A 17,677-nucleotide genomic window follows, 5' to 3' on the forward strand; every position below is an offset into this window, starting at 1 on the left:
AGGGGTCAATTTTGCTCTTGAAGAATCAGCGGTTCCCTTAAAGAGAGTATTTATACTCAGAGTCTGTTGCCATGGAGACAGTCAACACTAAGGAATCCAAGAATCCAAGATCACATCACCTCTCCCTGGAGACTGAAAGTGAACTCTTGAGGCCCCTTTATGCTGTGAAGTTGGCAGGGTGTCACCCTCAGAAGAGTGGCTGTGAGGAAAAAAGCCACCCCAAATTCAGCAACCTCATAACATCTCCCTGCCCTCAAAACCTTAAACTGTGTCAAGTCAAAGAAACCCGAGGTGAACCCTCACCATGCAGTTTTTGACTGCAGTGAGCCCACAGTCGTTCTATACTCCGAGCTGGAAGACTGAGGCCAAGTATTCAACCAGAGTGCTCACCGGAAACTGGGTGGAAGAGAGGAGGAAGGTAAGGAAAGAGAGAAGGTAGACAGAGGGCTCAGAGGGAGGACTGGCAGGGAGGGGCAGGACTGGAAGGGAGGTCATTACTATTTTCAAATCAAAGGCCATAGATGGTTGCATCTTAAGAATGTGGCATTAGGGTCTCTGTGCTCTACATAGGGGAGTTATATTCAAGCAATCATCAAGGTCCCCACTGTATCTTGAAAACATCATCGAATGTTAGGCAATATAGTTCTGCCCCACAATACTATTTTCAGTGGACTGTTTCTAGGCATCTGATGGTCCCTACCCCTAATTCCTCTGCACCTTGATATGAAGAATGTCTGCTCTCCCTTACCTGGCCCTTTTCCAGAACGTGGTACCTGCCAAGGCAGGCTTAACAGTCCCTGCACTAAAGTCTGGGGAGGAACTGCTTATTCTCTGACACCTGGTCCACAACCTTGCCCTTTCTGTGCATTTCAGTTTTTACTTTCAAACATAAAAATGAGTTTTTGGTATCCCATGTACTTTAAAGTGCATTACAAAATACTTAGCTTGAATCGACCTACTTAAAACTGAATATCTTCATTTGTGGCAATCGAGAATTAGCCACTTAAATTTTTGCAGAGACATCTAGATAATCTCATGTCTTCTTGGGAAATGGTCAAGGAAATGAGGGCGAGATAGAGTTGGCAGCTTTGATGTAGGTGTGGGGAAGGTTGGTGGTGACTTCTGAGAACTGGAAAAAACCATTTTTATAGAGGATATTTGCATTCTCACTAACCCTCTGGCCAGACATGGCCTGTGGCCATTGTTAGATCTAATTGCACTTGGCCTTGTGTGGACAGCTGGGTGTGTCAGTTCCAAGGGCAAGAAGGACTGCCTGACTAACCCCTTCAGGATCCCGTGGGCAAGGCAAGTATCCAGGGATACTATGGGCTTGTCCTCCACCTAGGGCAGATTGCATAAAAAGAGAAAGTTCGAGTGACGTAAGAAATGTGGCAGATTAAGAAACTCAAGGTCCTTGCTCTCCCAAGGAAACATTTAAAAATTACTATCGCCTAGCTAAAATAACTATGTAGGAACTCTGGAAAAACACTTAAAGATCTACTGCAGCCAATCAAATGCCCAATCGAGAAAAAGCCACATTCAAAATGGTAGGAAATTCCATGGTATTTTTACTCCCTCCCCCCCCACCCTGTCATTTCCTCCCTATCACAGCGCAGAGCTGCATGTGAGAAGTAGGGGCCGGGCTCCCTCCCTCCGCCCCAGAGGGCATAGGGCAACATTTTCACCTACCTGCCCACGGGCTGCCTGAGGGATTGATTGCTGTTTTGCATAACTCAGAGCTCAGATAGGGAAAAGTAGATAAGTTCATATTTCAGGCTAGGGAAAGCTGTGAAAAGCAGTGGTAGCTACAGCTAGGAAAGCTGCCAGGGGACTACAGACCTAAAAATGTCTGAGGAAGAGATTACAGGGAGGGAAATATGGCAGAATCTAAAGTCCTGAGAAGCAGCAGGGAAGAGACTCTGGGACATCAAAGCATTTTTAAAGAAGCCATGTATATAGAGAAAACACACACACATACACACACACACACACACACACACACACACACACACACCCAGGCAAGAGGCATGCTCAGAAAAGTCCTGAGAGGAACATAAACCTTCACACCGGGCTAATTCCAAGGCTCAGAACCTGCCCTGCTAGTTAATAGAGATCTTCTTTTGCGTGGAGCCAGTTGCAAAGACTAGGAGATGCGACTGCTTTTTCGAATTTCGATGTTTAACGAAATATCATAAGGTATACAAAGGCACGGGAAAACATGGCCCCTTAGGAAAAAACAAAGTGGCAGAAACTGTTCTGGAAAAAAAACATAGGCATCGGAAGTATGTGACAAAACCTTTAAAACAGCCGTCTCATACTTAAAGAGTTGAAAGAAAACATGGACAAAGAACTATCGCTGACCCTCGAACGATTTGTTAGGGGTGCCAATCCCCTGGCTCCTCCCCTACCCTGTTCAGTCATAAATCCATGTATAACTTTTGACTCTTCCAAAACTTAACTATTAATAGCCTACTGTTGACCAGAAGCCTTACTGATAACATAAACTGTCAATTAACATGTATGTTGTATTATATATGTAGATACATAATATTCTTACAATAAAGCAAGTTAGAGAAAATAAAATTTAATTAAGAAAATCATAAGGAAGAAGAAATATATTTACAGTACTTACTGAAAAAAAAATCCACATGTAAGTAGACCCATGCAGTTCAAACTCGTGTTGTTCAGGGTCAGAGGATATCAGGGAAATAATATATGAATAAAGCATGAATATCAATAAAAAGATGGGAATTATGAAAAGGGATTAAACAGGAATTACAGAGCTGAAAAGTACAATAACTAAATGAAAAAAATTCACTAGAGGCATCCAACAGTAGATCTGAACAGGCAGAAGAAAGATTCAGAAAACTTGAAGACAGATCATTTCGAATTATTGAGTCTGAAGAGCAAAAAGAAAGAAGGTTGAAGAAAAGTAAACAGAGCTTAAGGACTTATGGGACACCATCAAGCTGACCAATACACACATTGTGGGAGCAAAGAGACAATGAAAAGGGCAGAGACGTTATTTGAAGAAATAATGGCTGAAAACTTCCCGAAGTTGAAGAAAAGACATGGATCTACAAATATAAGAAGCGTAATAAACTCCAATAGGATAAATCAAAGAGACCACCCCAGAGACACATTATAATCAAACTTGAAAGTCAAACACAGAGAGAATCTGGAAAGCAGCAAGGGAAAAATGACTCGTCACATACAAAAAGACTTTATAAGATTATTAGCAGATTTCTCATTAGAAACCTTGCATGCCAGAAGGCACTGGGGTGATATATTTAAAGTGTTCAACAAACAAACAAACAAGCGAACAAGCAAACAAACAAACACTATCCACTGAAAATACTATAACAGCCAGAAAAACTTTCTTCCAAAAATGAAGGACACAAATGAAAACATCCCCAGATAAACAAAAGTCAGGGGAGTTCATTATCACTAGACTTGCCCTACAAAAAAAATGCTCATGGGAGTCCTCGAAGTTAAAATGAAGCAATGCTAGACAGTAACTCGAAGCCATATGAAAATATAAAGTCTTCTGCTAAAGGTAAATACATGGACAAATATAAAAACCACTATTACCGTGATTTTGGTTTGGAACTCCACTATCTTCTACAGGATTTAAAAAAACAAGTGCATAAAAATAATTATAAATCCATGTTGATGGGTACGCGATATATCAATATGTAATTTATGACATCAGTAACATGAAGCGAAAGAGGGTAGAGCCGTACGGGAGTAGAGTTTTTATATATGAGTTAAGTCGAATTGGTATCAACTTAAAATGTATTGTTATAACTTTAGAATGTTATATGTAATACCTATGATAACTACAAAAATATTTCTAGAAAAGACACAAAAGGAAATGAGAAGGAAACAAAAATGTACCACTATGAAAAAATCAACCAAACCCAAAGCAAGGCAGTCACGGAGGAAATCAGGGACAGAAAAACCCTGTAAGACACAGGAAAAAAAGATAACAAAATGTCAAAAGTTAAGTCCTCCCCTAACATATGTACTTCATATGTAAATATATTAAACTCTCAATCCAAAGACATAGATTGGCAGAATGGGGGAATAAAAACAGGATCCAACTATATGTCATCTGTGAAAATGCCTTTAAATTTAAGAATGCACATAGGTTGCAAGCGAAAGGATGGAAAAAGATATCCTATTCAAATGGTAACTGAAAGTGGGGTGACAATACTAATATCATAAAAAATAGAATTTAAGTTAAAAAATGTTATAATATATATTGAGGAAAAGGTCATGAAGAAATAGAAAATCTGCATAGAACTATAACTAGTAAGGAAACTAAATTAGTAATCAAAACCTCTCAAAAAATAAAAACTCAGTAATAGATGGCTTCACTGGTGAATTCTACTTAGCTTTTAACTACTTTAACATAATAAAGATCATATTTGAAAAGCTAACATCAGAACCAATGGTAAAAGACCAAAAGATTTTCCTCTAAGACAAGGATGCCTTCTCTTGACACTCTTTTCAACATTGTATTAAAAGTTCCAGCCATAGCAATTAGGCAAGAAAAAGAAATAAAAGGCAAAGGTATCGGAAAGGTAGAAGTAAAATTATCTGTTTCCAAATGACATGATCCTATATGTACCAAACCCTAAAGACAACACACACACACACACACACGCGCGCGCGCGCGCACACACACACACACACACACACACTGTTAAAACTAATAAACAAATTCAGCAAAGTAGCAGATTATAAAATCAACATGCAACAATCAGTTGCATTTCTATATACTAACAATGAACAATCTAAAAAAGAGATTAAGGAAACAATTCTTCTATTCATAATAGCATCGAAAAGAATAAAATGCTTAGGAATAATGTAACCATGAAGGTAAAAAACTTGTCCACTAAAAACTTAAAACCATTATTGAAGAAATAAAAGAAGACAGCAATAAATGGAAAGATATCCCGTGTTCATGTATTGAAAGACTTAATATTGTTAAAATATCAATAACACTCAAACCTATCTATTTGATGCAATCTCTATGATTTTCTTATGCCGAAATTAAAAAATCCACCCTAAATTTCATTAGGAATCTCAAGAGACTCTGGATAGCCAGACAAATCTTGACAAGAAGAACAAAGTTGGAGGATTCATATTCTCTGATTCAAACTTATTACAAAGCTATAGTAATCAAAATAGTGGGATACTGGTATAATGGCAGACATATAAACCAATGAAGTAGAATAAAGAGCCCAGAAATAAACTCTCACATATCTGATCACATGATTTTAACAAGGGTGCCAAGACCGTTCAATGGAGAAAGGACAGTCTTTTCAACAAACGGTGCTGGGAAAACTACATATCCACAAGCAGAAGGATAAAGTTGCACCATATGGAAATATTAATTCAAAATGGGTCAAGGTCCTAGATGAAGACCTAAAATTATAAAACTCTTAGAAGAAAACAAAGGACACTAACTTTGGCAATAATTTCTTGGATATGACACCAAAATCATGGGCGACAAAAGAAAAAATAGATAAATAGAACTTCGTTGAAATTAGAAACTTTAATGCATCCAAGAACACTATTTAACAGAATGAAAAAGTGACACATGAAATGGGAGAAAACATTTACAAATCTTATATGTGATAAAGGAATGGAATAATATCCAGAGTACATAAAGAACTCCTACAACCCAACGATAACAAAAACACCCTAGTTAAAAGTTTTAAAGAACTTGAACAGACATTTCTTCAAAGATAGGCAAATGGACAACGAGCAAATGAAAAGGTATGCTCGCTAATCACTGGGGGAAAGCAAATCAAAACCGTAAAGAGATACCACTTCACACCCAATGGAATGGCTACTATGAAGAGAAAAACAGGAAATAACAAATGTTGATGAGGATGGGGAGAAATCGGCACTGTAGAGTGGTACAGCCACTGTGGTGGACAGTTTGTCAGTTCCTCAAAAAATTAAACATAGAATTACCATGTGACCTGGCAATTTCGCTTCTGGATGTATACCTTGGATAATTGAAAGTGGGGTCTCGAAGAGACATATTTGTACATCCACATTCATAGCAGCATTGTTCACAGCAGCTAAAAGGTAGAAGCAATCCAACGGCGAGATGGATGCATGAGCAAAATGTGGCGTATACGTGCAATGGAATATTATTCAGCTTTTGAAAGGAAAAAAATTCTGACATGTGCTACAGCTTGGATGAGTCTTGAGAACGCGATGCTAAGTGAAATAAGCCAGTCACGAAAAGGCAAATACCGTGTGATTCCAGTCGCACGAGGTACCTCGAGTAGTCAAATGCACAGGGACAGAAAGTAGGATGTCGGTCGGCAGGGGTGAGGGAGGGCGGAATGGGGAGTCGACGTACGGCCACGGTCTCGCTCTGAGACGGCAAAGCGTCCTGGACGGTGACGATGGTCGCGCGATAATGCGAATAGACTCAATGCCGCTGCACTGGACGCTTAAAAATGATTAAGATGGAAAATTCTGTTATGTGTATTTCACCATGACGAACTTCAAAAATGTCGATCGGAAAACATAATGTAATCGGGGGGGAAAGAGTGATTTGGGGACAGCGAGGAACAAAGAAGAAAAAGAAAGGGAAGAGGCGAGCGGTGGGCAGGATCACGGAGCGAGGCGGTGCGAAGGGAAGCGGGTAGAGACCATGAGACGTGACCAGGGGACGCCGACGACAGCCTCCCCGAGGGCGCTCGGACGGTGGCGCGCCAAGTTTCTGGGCGCGCTTCCTTTCAAATACTGGAAGCTGGGAGGGTGCGATGAAGCCCGCATTATGCAGGATCCCCTGGGGTCTGTATTTACCCTTTTCCAATGGCCCAGGAGGTGGGGGGTTGCAGCAGACGTTTGTGAAGGGACGTTACAGAAGCTATCTTGAATATCCGATCTTTTCCAGTTCACCAAAGCCACGGAGAAAACACCCCAGTGCATTCACAGGAAAGACTACGTCCCCTTCCCTGGCCACAAACCGGACCAGATCTCCAGGTGGTATGGGAAGAGGAGAATTGAGGTAAGAGAGAGTGGGGGTCTCATACTCGGGCGGGGCCCCTCTCCAAGCCTCAGGGGACCCCGCCAGCCAGCCTCTTCTGGGCCCAGTTCCCTTTAGGCAGCACGGAAGGTGGTCTCGTGAATACCCTCCCGGTCTGGGGGCTGGGAATGGCATTCGCCCTTGTTGACCTGTTCGGCAGAGGTCTGCCTACTCTCGAGCTGGGCACATCCCCCCATCCCAGCACTTTCCCGCATCGTCTCCTCCGCACACATCCAACAGGACCCAGGCGCAGGCTGTGGGACACACACACACGCACACACACACACGCACACACACACGCATGCACAGTTAGTATTGAATTATGGTGACTACGGTGGGGAACCACATCAGCTGCTCCGGTGGCGAGTAGTGGCGACGTTTCGATGACAGCATTTTGTGTCATCTCTGCCCCGGCTTCCTTTGAATAAATAGTCGAGGAGCATTCAGCAGTCTGTCACCGACTGGGTGGTCATGCATTCTGTTGATCCAGGCCTCCGAGCAGGGAGCAGGGAGCAGGGAGCCGGGCACAGCGACCTCAAGACACCTCTTCCCTCCCCCTAACCCTACACCTGCCTGAACTCAGGGTGGGGGCGGGGAGGCATAGAATGAGGGGTGGACGTCTGTCAGAACGGGAGGGAGCATTTCGGAGTTGATTTTCCGATCGAAGTGTCTCGTCTAGAGCTGTGTAGCTGGTAGGGAAGTAACTACGCAGGTGGCCGCTCTGCAAACCCAGCAGAGAGCTCTCAGAGCCGGTCGTCGTTTGCTGGGGCCGAGTCTCCAGTCTTCTGCCTTTGGGGATTTGTGTCAGGATAAATCTCCAGAATTTCAGTTCTGCGCTGGCACCCCGGGGCCATGCTGGCGCCTCCAGGCCGTAGTGGCAGCCCTGGACCACGCCTGGACCACACCGGTGTCCCGGGACCGTGCCAACATCCTCGTAGCACACTCTGCCACCACAGCCTCATCAAGAGTGTGCCCCGAAGATGCACATGGATTTCAATGTGAGGAAGTAAAAATTAGAACCCACAACCCAGGGCTTCCAGGGTACGATGAGGCATTTAGCATCATCCTCGAGACGCACTAAATGCCTTTGCTTGAAGACCTTTGGATCCATTCCAGACCCCGATGAAGGGATAACCGCACATACACACGGTCTGGTTAAAATCAAGACACGCCCTCCGCCCCAACGCACACACGAAATAGAGCCAAGCAACCGGATATCCGTTCCTAACAGCTCTATTCAAATGGGCTGTTTGTGTGGCTGCTTCTGCCCCCAAAGCTCTTCTTAGTGCTTCGTTCTGCACCCCCGCCCCCCAGGACAGCTCCCTTTGCATCTGCCATCCCCATCCCCCTTTCCTCTTCTCCCTTCTTAGGCAAGGGCTGATGGGCTCTTCAAGTCGACCTTGCATAGAGGAGGTCATCATTCCCCAGGGAAGACCCCCCATCCTGTGCTTTTCTGCAGGCAGGTGTATTAATCAGGTGTTTTGATGCTTTGCTATCTTAGGGGCCTGGCTAATGCTGGACAGACTGCCCCGTGCCCCCCGCCCCCTGGGCTAGATGATTCCTAGAGACAGGAAACAACTTGCCTGTCTCTACGCCTTTCAGATGTGAGCCAACCAATCCAGAACCCATGTCCCCAATCACCTCCTTTAACGCTCACACGCCAAGCCAACATCCGCTTGCCTGAAATCACTCCAGGGGCAGGTAGCCATAACTGGAGGCACCTGTGCACCTGTGTGGCCCGCAGCCTGCTGAAGTTACTCAAACTGTGCAATCCTAAACTTCTCGAATCTGCCTACCCTGCCTCGCCCATCCCTTCCCTTGGAAAACACGAGAAGGCTCTGGGCCATATTCTCTCTTCCTTCCGCCTTCTGACTGACGGTGGCGCTTCTCCACATGGCCCTGTGTCATGTGGCATGACCTCCCTCTTGGGTCTTCTTTCAATGGCAGTTGTCTCTGTGTATGTCACCTGACCATACCTGATCAAAACAAAAGTCCTGGGAACGTAAGCAAGACAGCAGGGCTGTGCCCTAAACCAAGAGAAACAGCAAGCGTTCCTGTTGGCCTCTCCCCTTCTCTCCCCAGGACTCCCCTTGGTTGATGGGAACCTCTTCAGCTTGCTTTCCCTGGCATTGGCGAAACCCCGGGCATCTGGTGGTGGAGATCTTGGGAACCCCTGCTTCATGTCTGCACCCAGCCCCCCGTCTCCCTCTGGCTTTGTGATCTGACTTATTTATGGAGCCAGCACTTGAAATATTGGATGCGGGCGGCATTTCCAGACCGCGGCAGACACAGACCTCCCTGTCTGCCCCAGACAAGAGAACGAGCATGGGCGACATTATCTTCCCCTGTAAATCAGCCCTGTCCACCAGCATTTTCATCCCAGGCCAAGAGGATTTTCTTAGGAAAAGCCCTGATTCAGGCGACTGTCCCACAGTAGGGAGAACATGGCTTTCTTCTCTCTGTAAATAACTCCCCACCAAAGAGTGCCCGAGTTTCCAGCTGAGGTTGCTGTAAATCCTTTGCAGGAGAAAGCAATTCACGGAGTGTTCTCTGACTCTTCCCATAGTAACTAGTTGAAATACAAGGTCCATACGTCAGGCTCGGTAGCCAACATCTTTCACTCGGCGTGAAAGTAGGCACTTGGATGGGTGAGACTTGAGACAAATGGAAGGGTGTCATTTCAGACCACGGGGGCGTGCCACGAGATGGTGCCGACTCTTCCCAGTCAGCGGGGCGTCCTGACTTTCAGGTTAACGTGTCCCCCGAGCTCGTTCCGGGGATGCCTCGGCGTGGCGTAGGCTGGGGGCCGCTCGCGCAGAGCGCTGACTGCAGCTAAGCCGGGAGGTGGATTTGAAGGCGAGCTGCATCGGGTGGCCCCGAGAGCCCACTCGGCCACGCTTGCCGCCCACCCGTGGAGGGTCCCCTCTGGCAGCGGCACAGACGCCCGTGGCGGGCAGCTTCTGTCTCGGCCCACGGCCAGGCGGTGCCCTCTGATCGGTAACATGCCCGCTGTGTCTGTCTGTCCTCCCAGGGGCTCCCGTACAAACACCTGCTCACTCACCACCAGGAGCCCGGGCATCGCCACCTCATCAGCTCGTACGACGACCACTACAACCGGCACGATTACAACCCAGGCCTGCCCCCGCGGCGTGCCTGGAACCCACACAAGCTGCAGTGGCTCCCAGAGAAAGCCGACTTCCCCCTTCTAGGTATTTTATAATTCAGGGTTTCCCCCTATATCGGGCTGTAAGGGGTCCACGCCTGCACAGGGCTGGGGTGTGCTCTGCTCACACAGAAAGATGTGCACGGGGAACCCCGGCTCCAAGAGAGCACTAGAATGAGGTGGTGGGGGAGAGTCCTACCTGCCCCCAAGAGCTGCCACCTGCTCTATGACGCCCTCAGCTGCGCCCTGAGGCGGCAGGTTTACCTGGCCCACAGGGGGCAGGTACAACGTCACCGCACATCCACCCTGTAAACAGTGACTATGTCCCAGGTGCTGTGCCTCGATGTGGCATCTGGAGACACAGCAGTGACAAATGGGAAGGAATTCCTGCCCTCAGGGGGTGGTCGTCCCAGTGGGGAGATGGATTAGACACCGTTAATGAGTCAGAGAACTTAAGATCTAGTAAATAAGAAAATGTTGGACAGGAATATGTGCTGTGAAGGAAACAGGCAACGACTAGAAAGGGAGGCGGTCTGCGTGGACATCCCGGGGTGGACTGGGGAGGGAGGCGGGTCCGCGTGGACGTCCCGGGGTGGACTGAGGAGGGAGGCGGGTCCGCGTGGACAGCCCCGGGGTGGACTGAGGAGGGAGGCGGGTCCGCGTGGACGTCCCGGGGTGGACTGAGGAGGGAGGCGGGTCCGCGTGGACATCCCGGGGTGGACTGAGGAGGGAGGCGGGTCCGCGTGGACATCCTCTGGGTCTTTGCTGTGGAGGCTGGAATGAGAAGGAGGGAACCGCGTGGGGACCAGGGGAGGAGTGTTCCCGGTGGGAGCAGCAGGTGGAAAAGCCCCGAGGCAGGCGTAGAGGAAGGCTCCGCGGGCTCACAGGCCACAGCAAGGAGTGAGGGCTTTGTCCTGCTCTTCCTGCAGGCCCAGGACTTTGGAGGGACGTCTCAGGAGGGCGCCTTGACCCGATTCACATTCCAAGCCACCTTCATCCTTCGCACGCACCCCTCTGCAGGCCCGGCCTTCACTGCGCAGGGGCGTAGGTCAGAGAGAGCCGCTTGTCGCCCTGCATTACTTCTGCGAGGGTTTCTCTTAGACAGCTGCCTCAAAGCTCGTAGTGCTCTCTTCTCTCCTGGGGGGGACAGTCCCCTAGGAGCCAGCGAGACCAACCTCAACCAGGGCGAGGGGCTGGCCTTTCCGAGGCCTCTCCAGCAGTGCCTGGTCCCTCCTGAGTACACAGGGAGCAGGCCCCACCCTGAGGCTCCCCCCAGGGCACTGCCAGCCGAGGTCCCCGATGACACGGCCTGGGGAAACCACCGGGGTCCCTGCCACCCGCTCCCGGCCTGTTCACCCAGCCCCCGCTTTCTCCCGCAGCTCCGCCTACAAACTATGGGCTCTACGAGCGGCTGAAGCAGGGGTGGCTCGCACCCAGGGCCGGCCCGAGAGAGAGCGTTTACGCGTCGTCTTACCCCAGACCACCGCTGAGCGCTCTGTCCCCGCGGGAGCACGCCATCCCAGTCCCTCCCCCTCGCTTGCAACCTGTCCCACACTTCTGAGAACTGCCGCCCCCCCCGCCCCCGCCGCACAGCACAGGAAGAACCAGCTGGAGACCCACCGCGCTATTGGACCTGCCAGATGGCCGGAGGCTGCAGAGGCGCCCCGAGTTTTAAATCCGGCCCGGCTGAGGGGCCCTTAGCATCATGGCGTGTGTTTTACAATTCCCGCCCCTCCCCCACACCCGCAGCGTCCCCTCTTTTCCATCCGACGATTAAAGCCGTTTGACATGGTGGTGCGTCACGCGTGTGCCGAAGGCAGACTGAGAATGTCAAGCGACGGGAAGGCCCTTCCGGTTCCACTCCCCCGTTTCACACGAGGGGAAACCGAGGCCCGGGGAGTTCAAGTTCTCACAGCTTGGCGCAGACCCTCCGGAGGGGTCTGGTCCAGTGGGGGAAACGAGTCTGACTACGAGATGCATCTCAAAAACTACACGGAACGGTCAGCTGTGGTTACGGGGCGGACGAGGAAGGGGTCCAGTGGGTCCGTCATTGCCTCGGCCGGGGCGCACTGAACCCGAAGGTCCAGTCGAAGGGAGGACAGGCAGTGAGCCCCCTCCAGCTCGGATCTTTCTAGGGGTTTAGGGGTGGGGAATTCTTTTGGAGGGAGGGTGGACCCCCGGCAGGACAGCTCAGGTCCTGTCCTGGTGCAGAGACTCAGGGCTGTCCTCACCCACGATGCAGCCCCCGGAGGCGTGCCCTGCCACCGAAGTGGGGGCCGGGCCTCGGGCTGAGACCAGCCCGTCCCTAATCCCCCGTCTCTGACTGTCGGGAGTCGTCACGCATAGTTACTGGCTGAATGAGTGGACGAACCACCGTCTCTTTGGGGCTCCTCAGTGGACCCACACTCTGCCCTGTTTAGTACATCCTACTTTTGTTCTCCGATTCAAGCCTCTGTTCAGCTGCATCCTGTCAATGTAAGTAGGTCCAAACCTGTAGAAAACTGTTTATGATGAAAGTGTACTAGAGGATTTTTTTGTTTTTGTTTTTTGTTTTGTTTTGTTTTGTTTTGTTCTGTTTTTGAGCCAAACAGAAGACATGCCTGGAAGCGAGATCTCAACAGACTGGGGAAAAAAAAAAAAAAAAAGCTTCCCAGAATGACAGCAATTTCTTTTATAGATTTAGAATTAAGGAGAGAATATAAGGATGATTACATGAAAAGGTGGGAGGAAGCAAGGCAGGAAGATTTCTGTGATTGGATTGCAGAATAGTTAACAAGATCATGCGCTTGCTTGAGGGTCATTACACCTCCCAGGGGCCTGAAACGAAAGTATTTCAAAGGCTTGTTGACTTAGGTGCACAAAAACAGTAAACAGGGCTTGCTTAAGTTGAAGATAGCCTTTTATAGGCCCGGGGCATGATTCTCCACCATGACCTGCCCAGTTAGGAATTCATGATCAGATCAGCCAGTGAGGTTACTTTTAGATTTATTATGGAGCCCCCATTCCACACACCGCCCCCCCATTTACATTCCTCAAACCCCTGCCCCAAGGCAGGCCTGATGTCCAGGCCCAACCCATCCTAATGCCCCAAGACTCTGTATTCTTCCCAGAGCTCAGCTCCTCCCATTCCTGACCTAGGGGGAAATGAGTCCCCTGGTTCCTTCTGCCAGCCTCAGAGAGAAAACTCGGCTCCCTACTTCTCCATCCCTTAGAGCCCGGCCATGTCACTGCTATTAATGCACCTCTGGTTCTGCCAGCCTATCTCACATGTTCCACCGTTAAAAACGAACAAACAAAAAACCAAACGAACGACCGCTGTTTCTTCTGCTTTGCAGAAAAATGAATGCACAGAACTATTCTTCCATGAATTTTTTTCCTCTACATTTTTTGGCACTTGCTACCACATTCTAACAAATAATTCAGGGGGGAAAAAGGCAGGGGGGAAAAAGTGAGTTAATATGTATTGCAGGGTGAGCATAAACTAAGAGTTAAAACCTGGGCGGACGTGGGGTTATCTCCTTGACTGGTCACCACCAACATCCATGAGAGGTGCCCCAAGGTAGGGACACCTGTCCGATAGCTGAGGAAACAGGAAGTAGAGATTAGCTGACTGGCCAGAGGGAAAGAGTCCTGGAGCTGAGATCCGAACCCAGCAGGTTTCAGACAAACACAGGACAGAGTGATATTGGGGGGACAAGCTCACAGAACTCAGGACCTTGGGGACCAGTGGGTCATAAGAACGCTGGGATGTGCTGAAGCGAATAGGGTGTTAGGAGAGCAGTAAGGGGGGCGTGGTGACATGGGCTAGTCAGAGAAGGCTTCCCAAAGAAGGGACATCGCAGCTGAGGCCAGAGCAGTAAGAGGGAGCAGCCAAGCTCGGGCACAGGTGGGCAGGGAGGAGATGGTGGCTCTGGCCATAGGGATAGCATGTGTGGCTGGCTTAGGAAGGAGCTTGGCAGGTTTTTCGAAGGCACAGGAAGATGGCGTGTTAGTTTCTTATCGCTGCTGTAACCCATACCGCACATGCAGTGGCTTGAAGAAACTCAAGTTTATTCATTCTCTCACTGATCTGGAGGGACAACGTCCACGACGAGTCCTCAGGGCCATGTTCCTTCTGGAGACTCAAGGGTGGGTCATTCCTGGCCTCTTCCAGGGTCCCACGGACACCTGCATTCCTGGATGCACGGCCCCTCCCTCCATCTCCGGAGCCAGCGACTAGCGTCTTCCTTCCTCTCTGCCTCCCTTTCGTGAGGATCCCGTGATCGCACTGGGTCCACTAGCTGATCCCCCTCCTGAAATTTCTAGTCACATCTGCAACATGCCTTTTGAATATACACTAACATATCCGCAGGTTCTGGGGAGGAGAATGTAGACATTTGGGGGTGCATTATTCAGCCAGAACCATTCTCTGCACTTGACGCATGCGCTCACATGAAGCCCCCAAAGCATCTCGTCCTTTCCGGAAGGTGGAGGGGGTAAAAGTGGACTAAATGGAGCCCAAGGCCCACGGCTGCCTGGACCTGGTCAGCGTTCCTCAGCCTGCATCCCTACCCCTACCCCCCGCCCACACACACAGTTTACGAAGTGGCTGCTCCAGCGACTGGAAGTATCGGAGTCAGATTAAGTGTTTGGACTAAAACATTGCAACCAGATCAACAAAGCAGGTTGCACAACCTATAGCGGTGGCCTTGTTCAGAGCATTTGTTTAGCTTTCCAGAGGAGGAGTAGGAAGGAGAGAGAAATGGAGCCAGCGAAGGTCTCTTTCCTACATCTCTGCTTCCTCTCGATTCTCGAACTGGAGCCTCCGCATTGCCGGGTGTGTGTGTGTGTGTGTGTGCGCACGGGGTGGGGGTGGGGTGGGGTGGGGCTTGTTGAAACACGGATGCTGGGCCAGCCCTCTGATCAGTAGTTCTGGGTGAGGCTGAGAGAGTTAGCAGGTGGTGCCGATGCTGCTGGTGCGGGGACCCCACGCTGGGACCCACTCCTGTAGACAGAGCTACTTGGCTCTTATTATTGTATTTTGTGCGATTTCTTTGCGATAACAGACCAACGCAGTAAACGTCGGGACCTGATGTTCCCTAAGGCTTCCTCCAGCAACAGCAGGAGCCCATCATATGACTCTAGGATGTTCTTACAAAGCATTAAAATGAGCAGCGCGCTGCCAGGTGACGGGGCAGGACGGTGGCGTATTTAAGAGCCCCGATGGGCGTGCCTTAGAAGTCCCGTTCCACCACTTACGGGCTGCGTGACCTTGAAGAAGTTACTGCCCCTCTCTGAATCTCCTCTTCTATTGATGATCACCTCTAATTCAGATAAAGATGCTGAGCCCAGAGCTTGGTGCAGAGTAAATCCTCCATCGAAGACGATAGGTTTACTCAAGAAAACAGTCAAGGCCGCTGAGGACACCTCAGACCGAGGCCGAGTCCTCTCATGGGGCAGCCGATTCCTTCTTGGGGAGGTGATGCTTTCTTTGACTGTGGGACCCAGCCCCTTAGGAGCCAAGCCTGGATGTCACCGGTGGAGCCCCGCCCATGGGGCGGGACAAGCCTGCCCCCTGGTGGCCAACTCGACACCAATTTATAGGTGCCTATGGTTTCTGGGTGATGGGCATTAACTCTGGGGAGCAGACGTGAAAATAATTCAAAACCAGATTTTCTCTTGGAAAGCGTCTGTTGGCTGGCTGTGAGCTTGGGTGTAGCGAGGCTCACTCCGAGGTCCCAGTTCCAGCCAGACATTACCTTATTGGGCTCGTCACTTCTTGTCCCTGGGCCCCGGTTTCTTCATCCGAGGAACGGGATGTCCCTGAGGTCCCCAGAGAGAATGAGATGGACCTGCAGGCTCTCTACTTGCTCCTGAACCCAGCTCTCACACTGGGTTTTGTTTTCTCCTGGACCGGGACTCCCCTGGCCACTGGTGCCAAAGGAACTTGGCTGCAGGAGCTTTCTGGGAGCCCAGAGCCCCAACTCCCACCCCAGGAGTCTTCGCAGCCCTGCCCACTGCAGGAATCCTCCCCACCAGAAAGAACAGTCTCCTTCTCTGTCTGGTGCAAAACCGCAGCCTAAGGTCAAGTTGCTTGGGCACCTTGCTCCCTGAGACCTACCCCACAGCTTCCGGAGCCAGGCGGGGGACAGTGCAGGGATTCGGGAACGGACAGGGAAGCCTGAACTGCACTGGACCCCCCGTCAGGGATGGCTGCCTCTCGGTCCATGCCGAATGGTGCCGAGTGGCTTGGGTATTACTAGATCTTCCTTTTGATTATTTTTCCCCCACAAAGGACGGTGGAGAGTAAATTGTGATGTAAAATCTGATTTTTAAACTCTGGCCACAAATTTTACTTTTTAAAACATTGTCCCAAAACGTGTCTGTGGGAACATATTTGGCTTTCAGAATGCCACCTTGTACGGGAAACCAGTCCAGCGGGGAACTCTGGTCTGACCCTACGACCCTGATGAAGTCGGAAGGGCTACTGCCCTCCTCTGAGGCAGGCCCGAGACCGACTCGGTGACGGGCCCCGGCTTTGAAACTTGCTGGAGCTGGGAACCCTCCCCACCCCTGGCACCGCCAGGTATAAAACATAAACTCCACAGGCGGCATTGGCAAAAAGCTATTGAACGAGTATGTATACATACGATTTTACATGCATGGAAACATATATCGTGTAGGCTATTCTGTACTTAATTTTCCTCACTCGACGGTGGAACCGTCTGAGGTCTAACAGGGCCCCAACAGGCTTCGCACTTCCCCTTGTTCTCGCCTGCTCCGTTCCCGTTGCCCCCAGTCTTAGGAAGTCACCACCGGGCTCTCAGCGGTCCCTCGACCCCTCACGCCTCCCTCACGTTTGCTCTAAGAGCAAGTCATGCTGATGTTACCTTCAGGCTGTCCCCAAAGCTGTCCCCAAGGCCACTCAGGTACAAGCCAGGATCCCCCACTGGGAGCAGTTAAGGGTCCCCCAGCGGAGGTCCCCGCCTCCTCATTAACTCCCCCAGGGAACACGATCTGATAGCAACCAGACGGATGATGCGCGTCAGGTGATGTCGCAAACTCCCGATGGTCCTCCAGCCAGCCCCCCCGCCAGGTGGTTACACCCCACCTCCCCAGCCTCTTCTGGTGCTGCTTCCTAGTTCAAGGCCATGCAGTCCCTCTCACTCTCTTTCACCGGACCCTACACAGCAGCCAATTTTGGGCCCGCAGTGCCCTCTGGTGGCTGGAGACGCCAGCTCACCTAGACAGCACCATAGGGGAGGGGCCTGGAGGAAGGGAGGCCGGCCAGGACAGGACACTTCGGAATCGGACAAGGCCTCGGAAGAGCAAAAGCTGAGGAAGAGACCAAGAGTGCCCCTTTGAGAGAGGAAGATCTAATCAGATCCCAGCTGGGATCACGCCGGCCCCCTGGGTTATGGAACTGGAGCTGGAACCAGAGAGCAGCTGGTGTCAGGATGGGCCCGAGCTCATGT

General features: G+C 50.0%; 1 protein-coding gene across 2 annotated transcripts; it reads left to right on the top strand.

Annotated features, from left to right (window-relative positions):
- The first annotated feature begins 159 nt into the window (after positions 1-159).
- On the top strand, positions 160-11,784 carry CUNH1orf158 (chromosome unknown C1orf158 homolog). 2 transcript variants are annotated; one of them, XM_016149373.2, is made up of 4 exons: positions 160-418; positions 6,929-7,042; positions 10,092-10,269; positions 11,153-11,393. In XM_016149373.2, the coding sequence occupies exons 1-4, from the start codon at positions 305-307 to the stop codon at positions 11,269-11,271; spliced, it is 525 nt and encodes a 174-aa protein (XP_016004859.2). In that variant the 5' UTR covers positions 160-304; the 3' UTR covers positions 11,272-11,393. The 2 variants fall into 2 exon arrangements, with proteins under 2 accessions (XP_016004859.2, XP_036074863.1); XM_036218970.1 differs by lacking the exons at positions 6,929-7,042; positions 11,153-11,393 and adding an exon at positions 11,603-11,784.
- Positions 11,785-17,677: the final 5,893 nt, after the last annotated feature.

This window comes from Rousettus aegyptiacus, unplaced genomic scaffold, assembly GCF_014176215.1.
Source record: "Rousettus aegyptiacus isolate mRouAeg1 unplaced genomic scaffold, mRouAeg1.p scaffold_m13_p_1, whole genome shotgun sequence".
In the NCBI taxonomy this organism is placed as follows: Eukaryota; Metazoa; Chordata; class Mammalia; order Chiroptera; family Pteropodidae; genus Rousettus; species Rousettus aegyptiacus.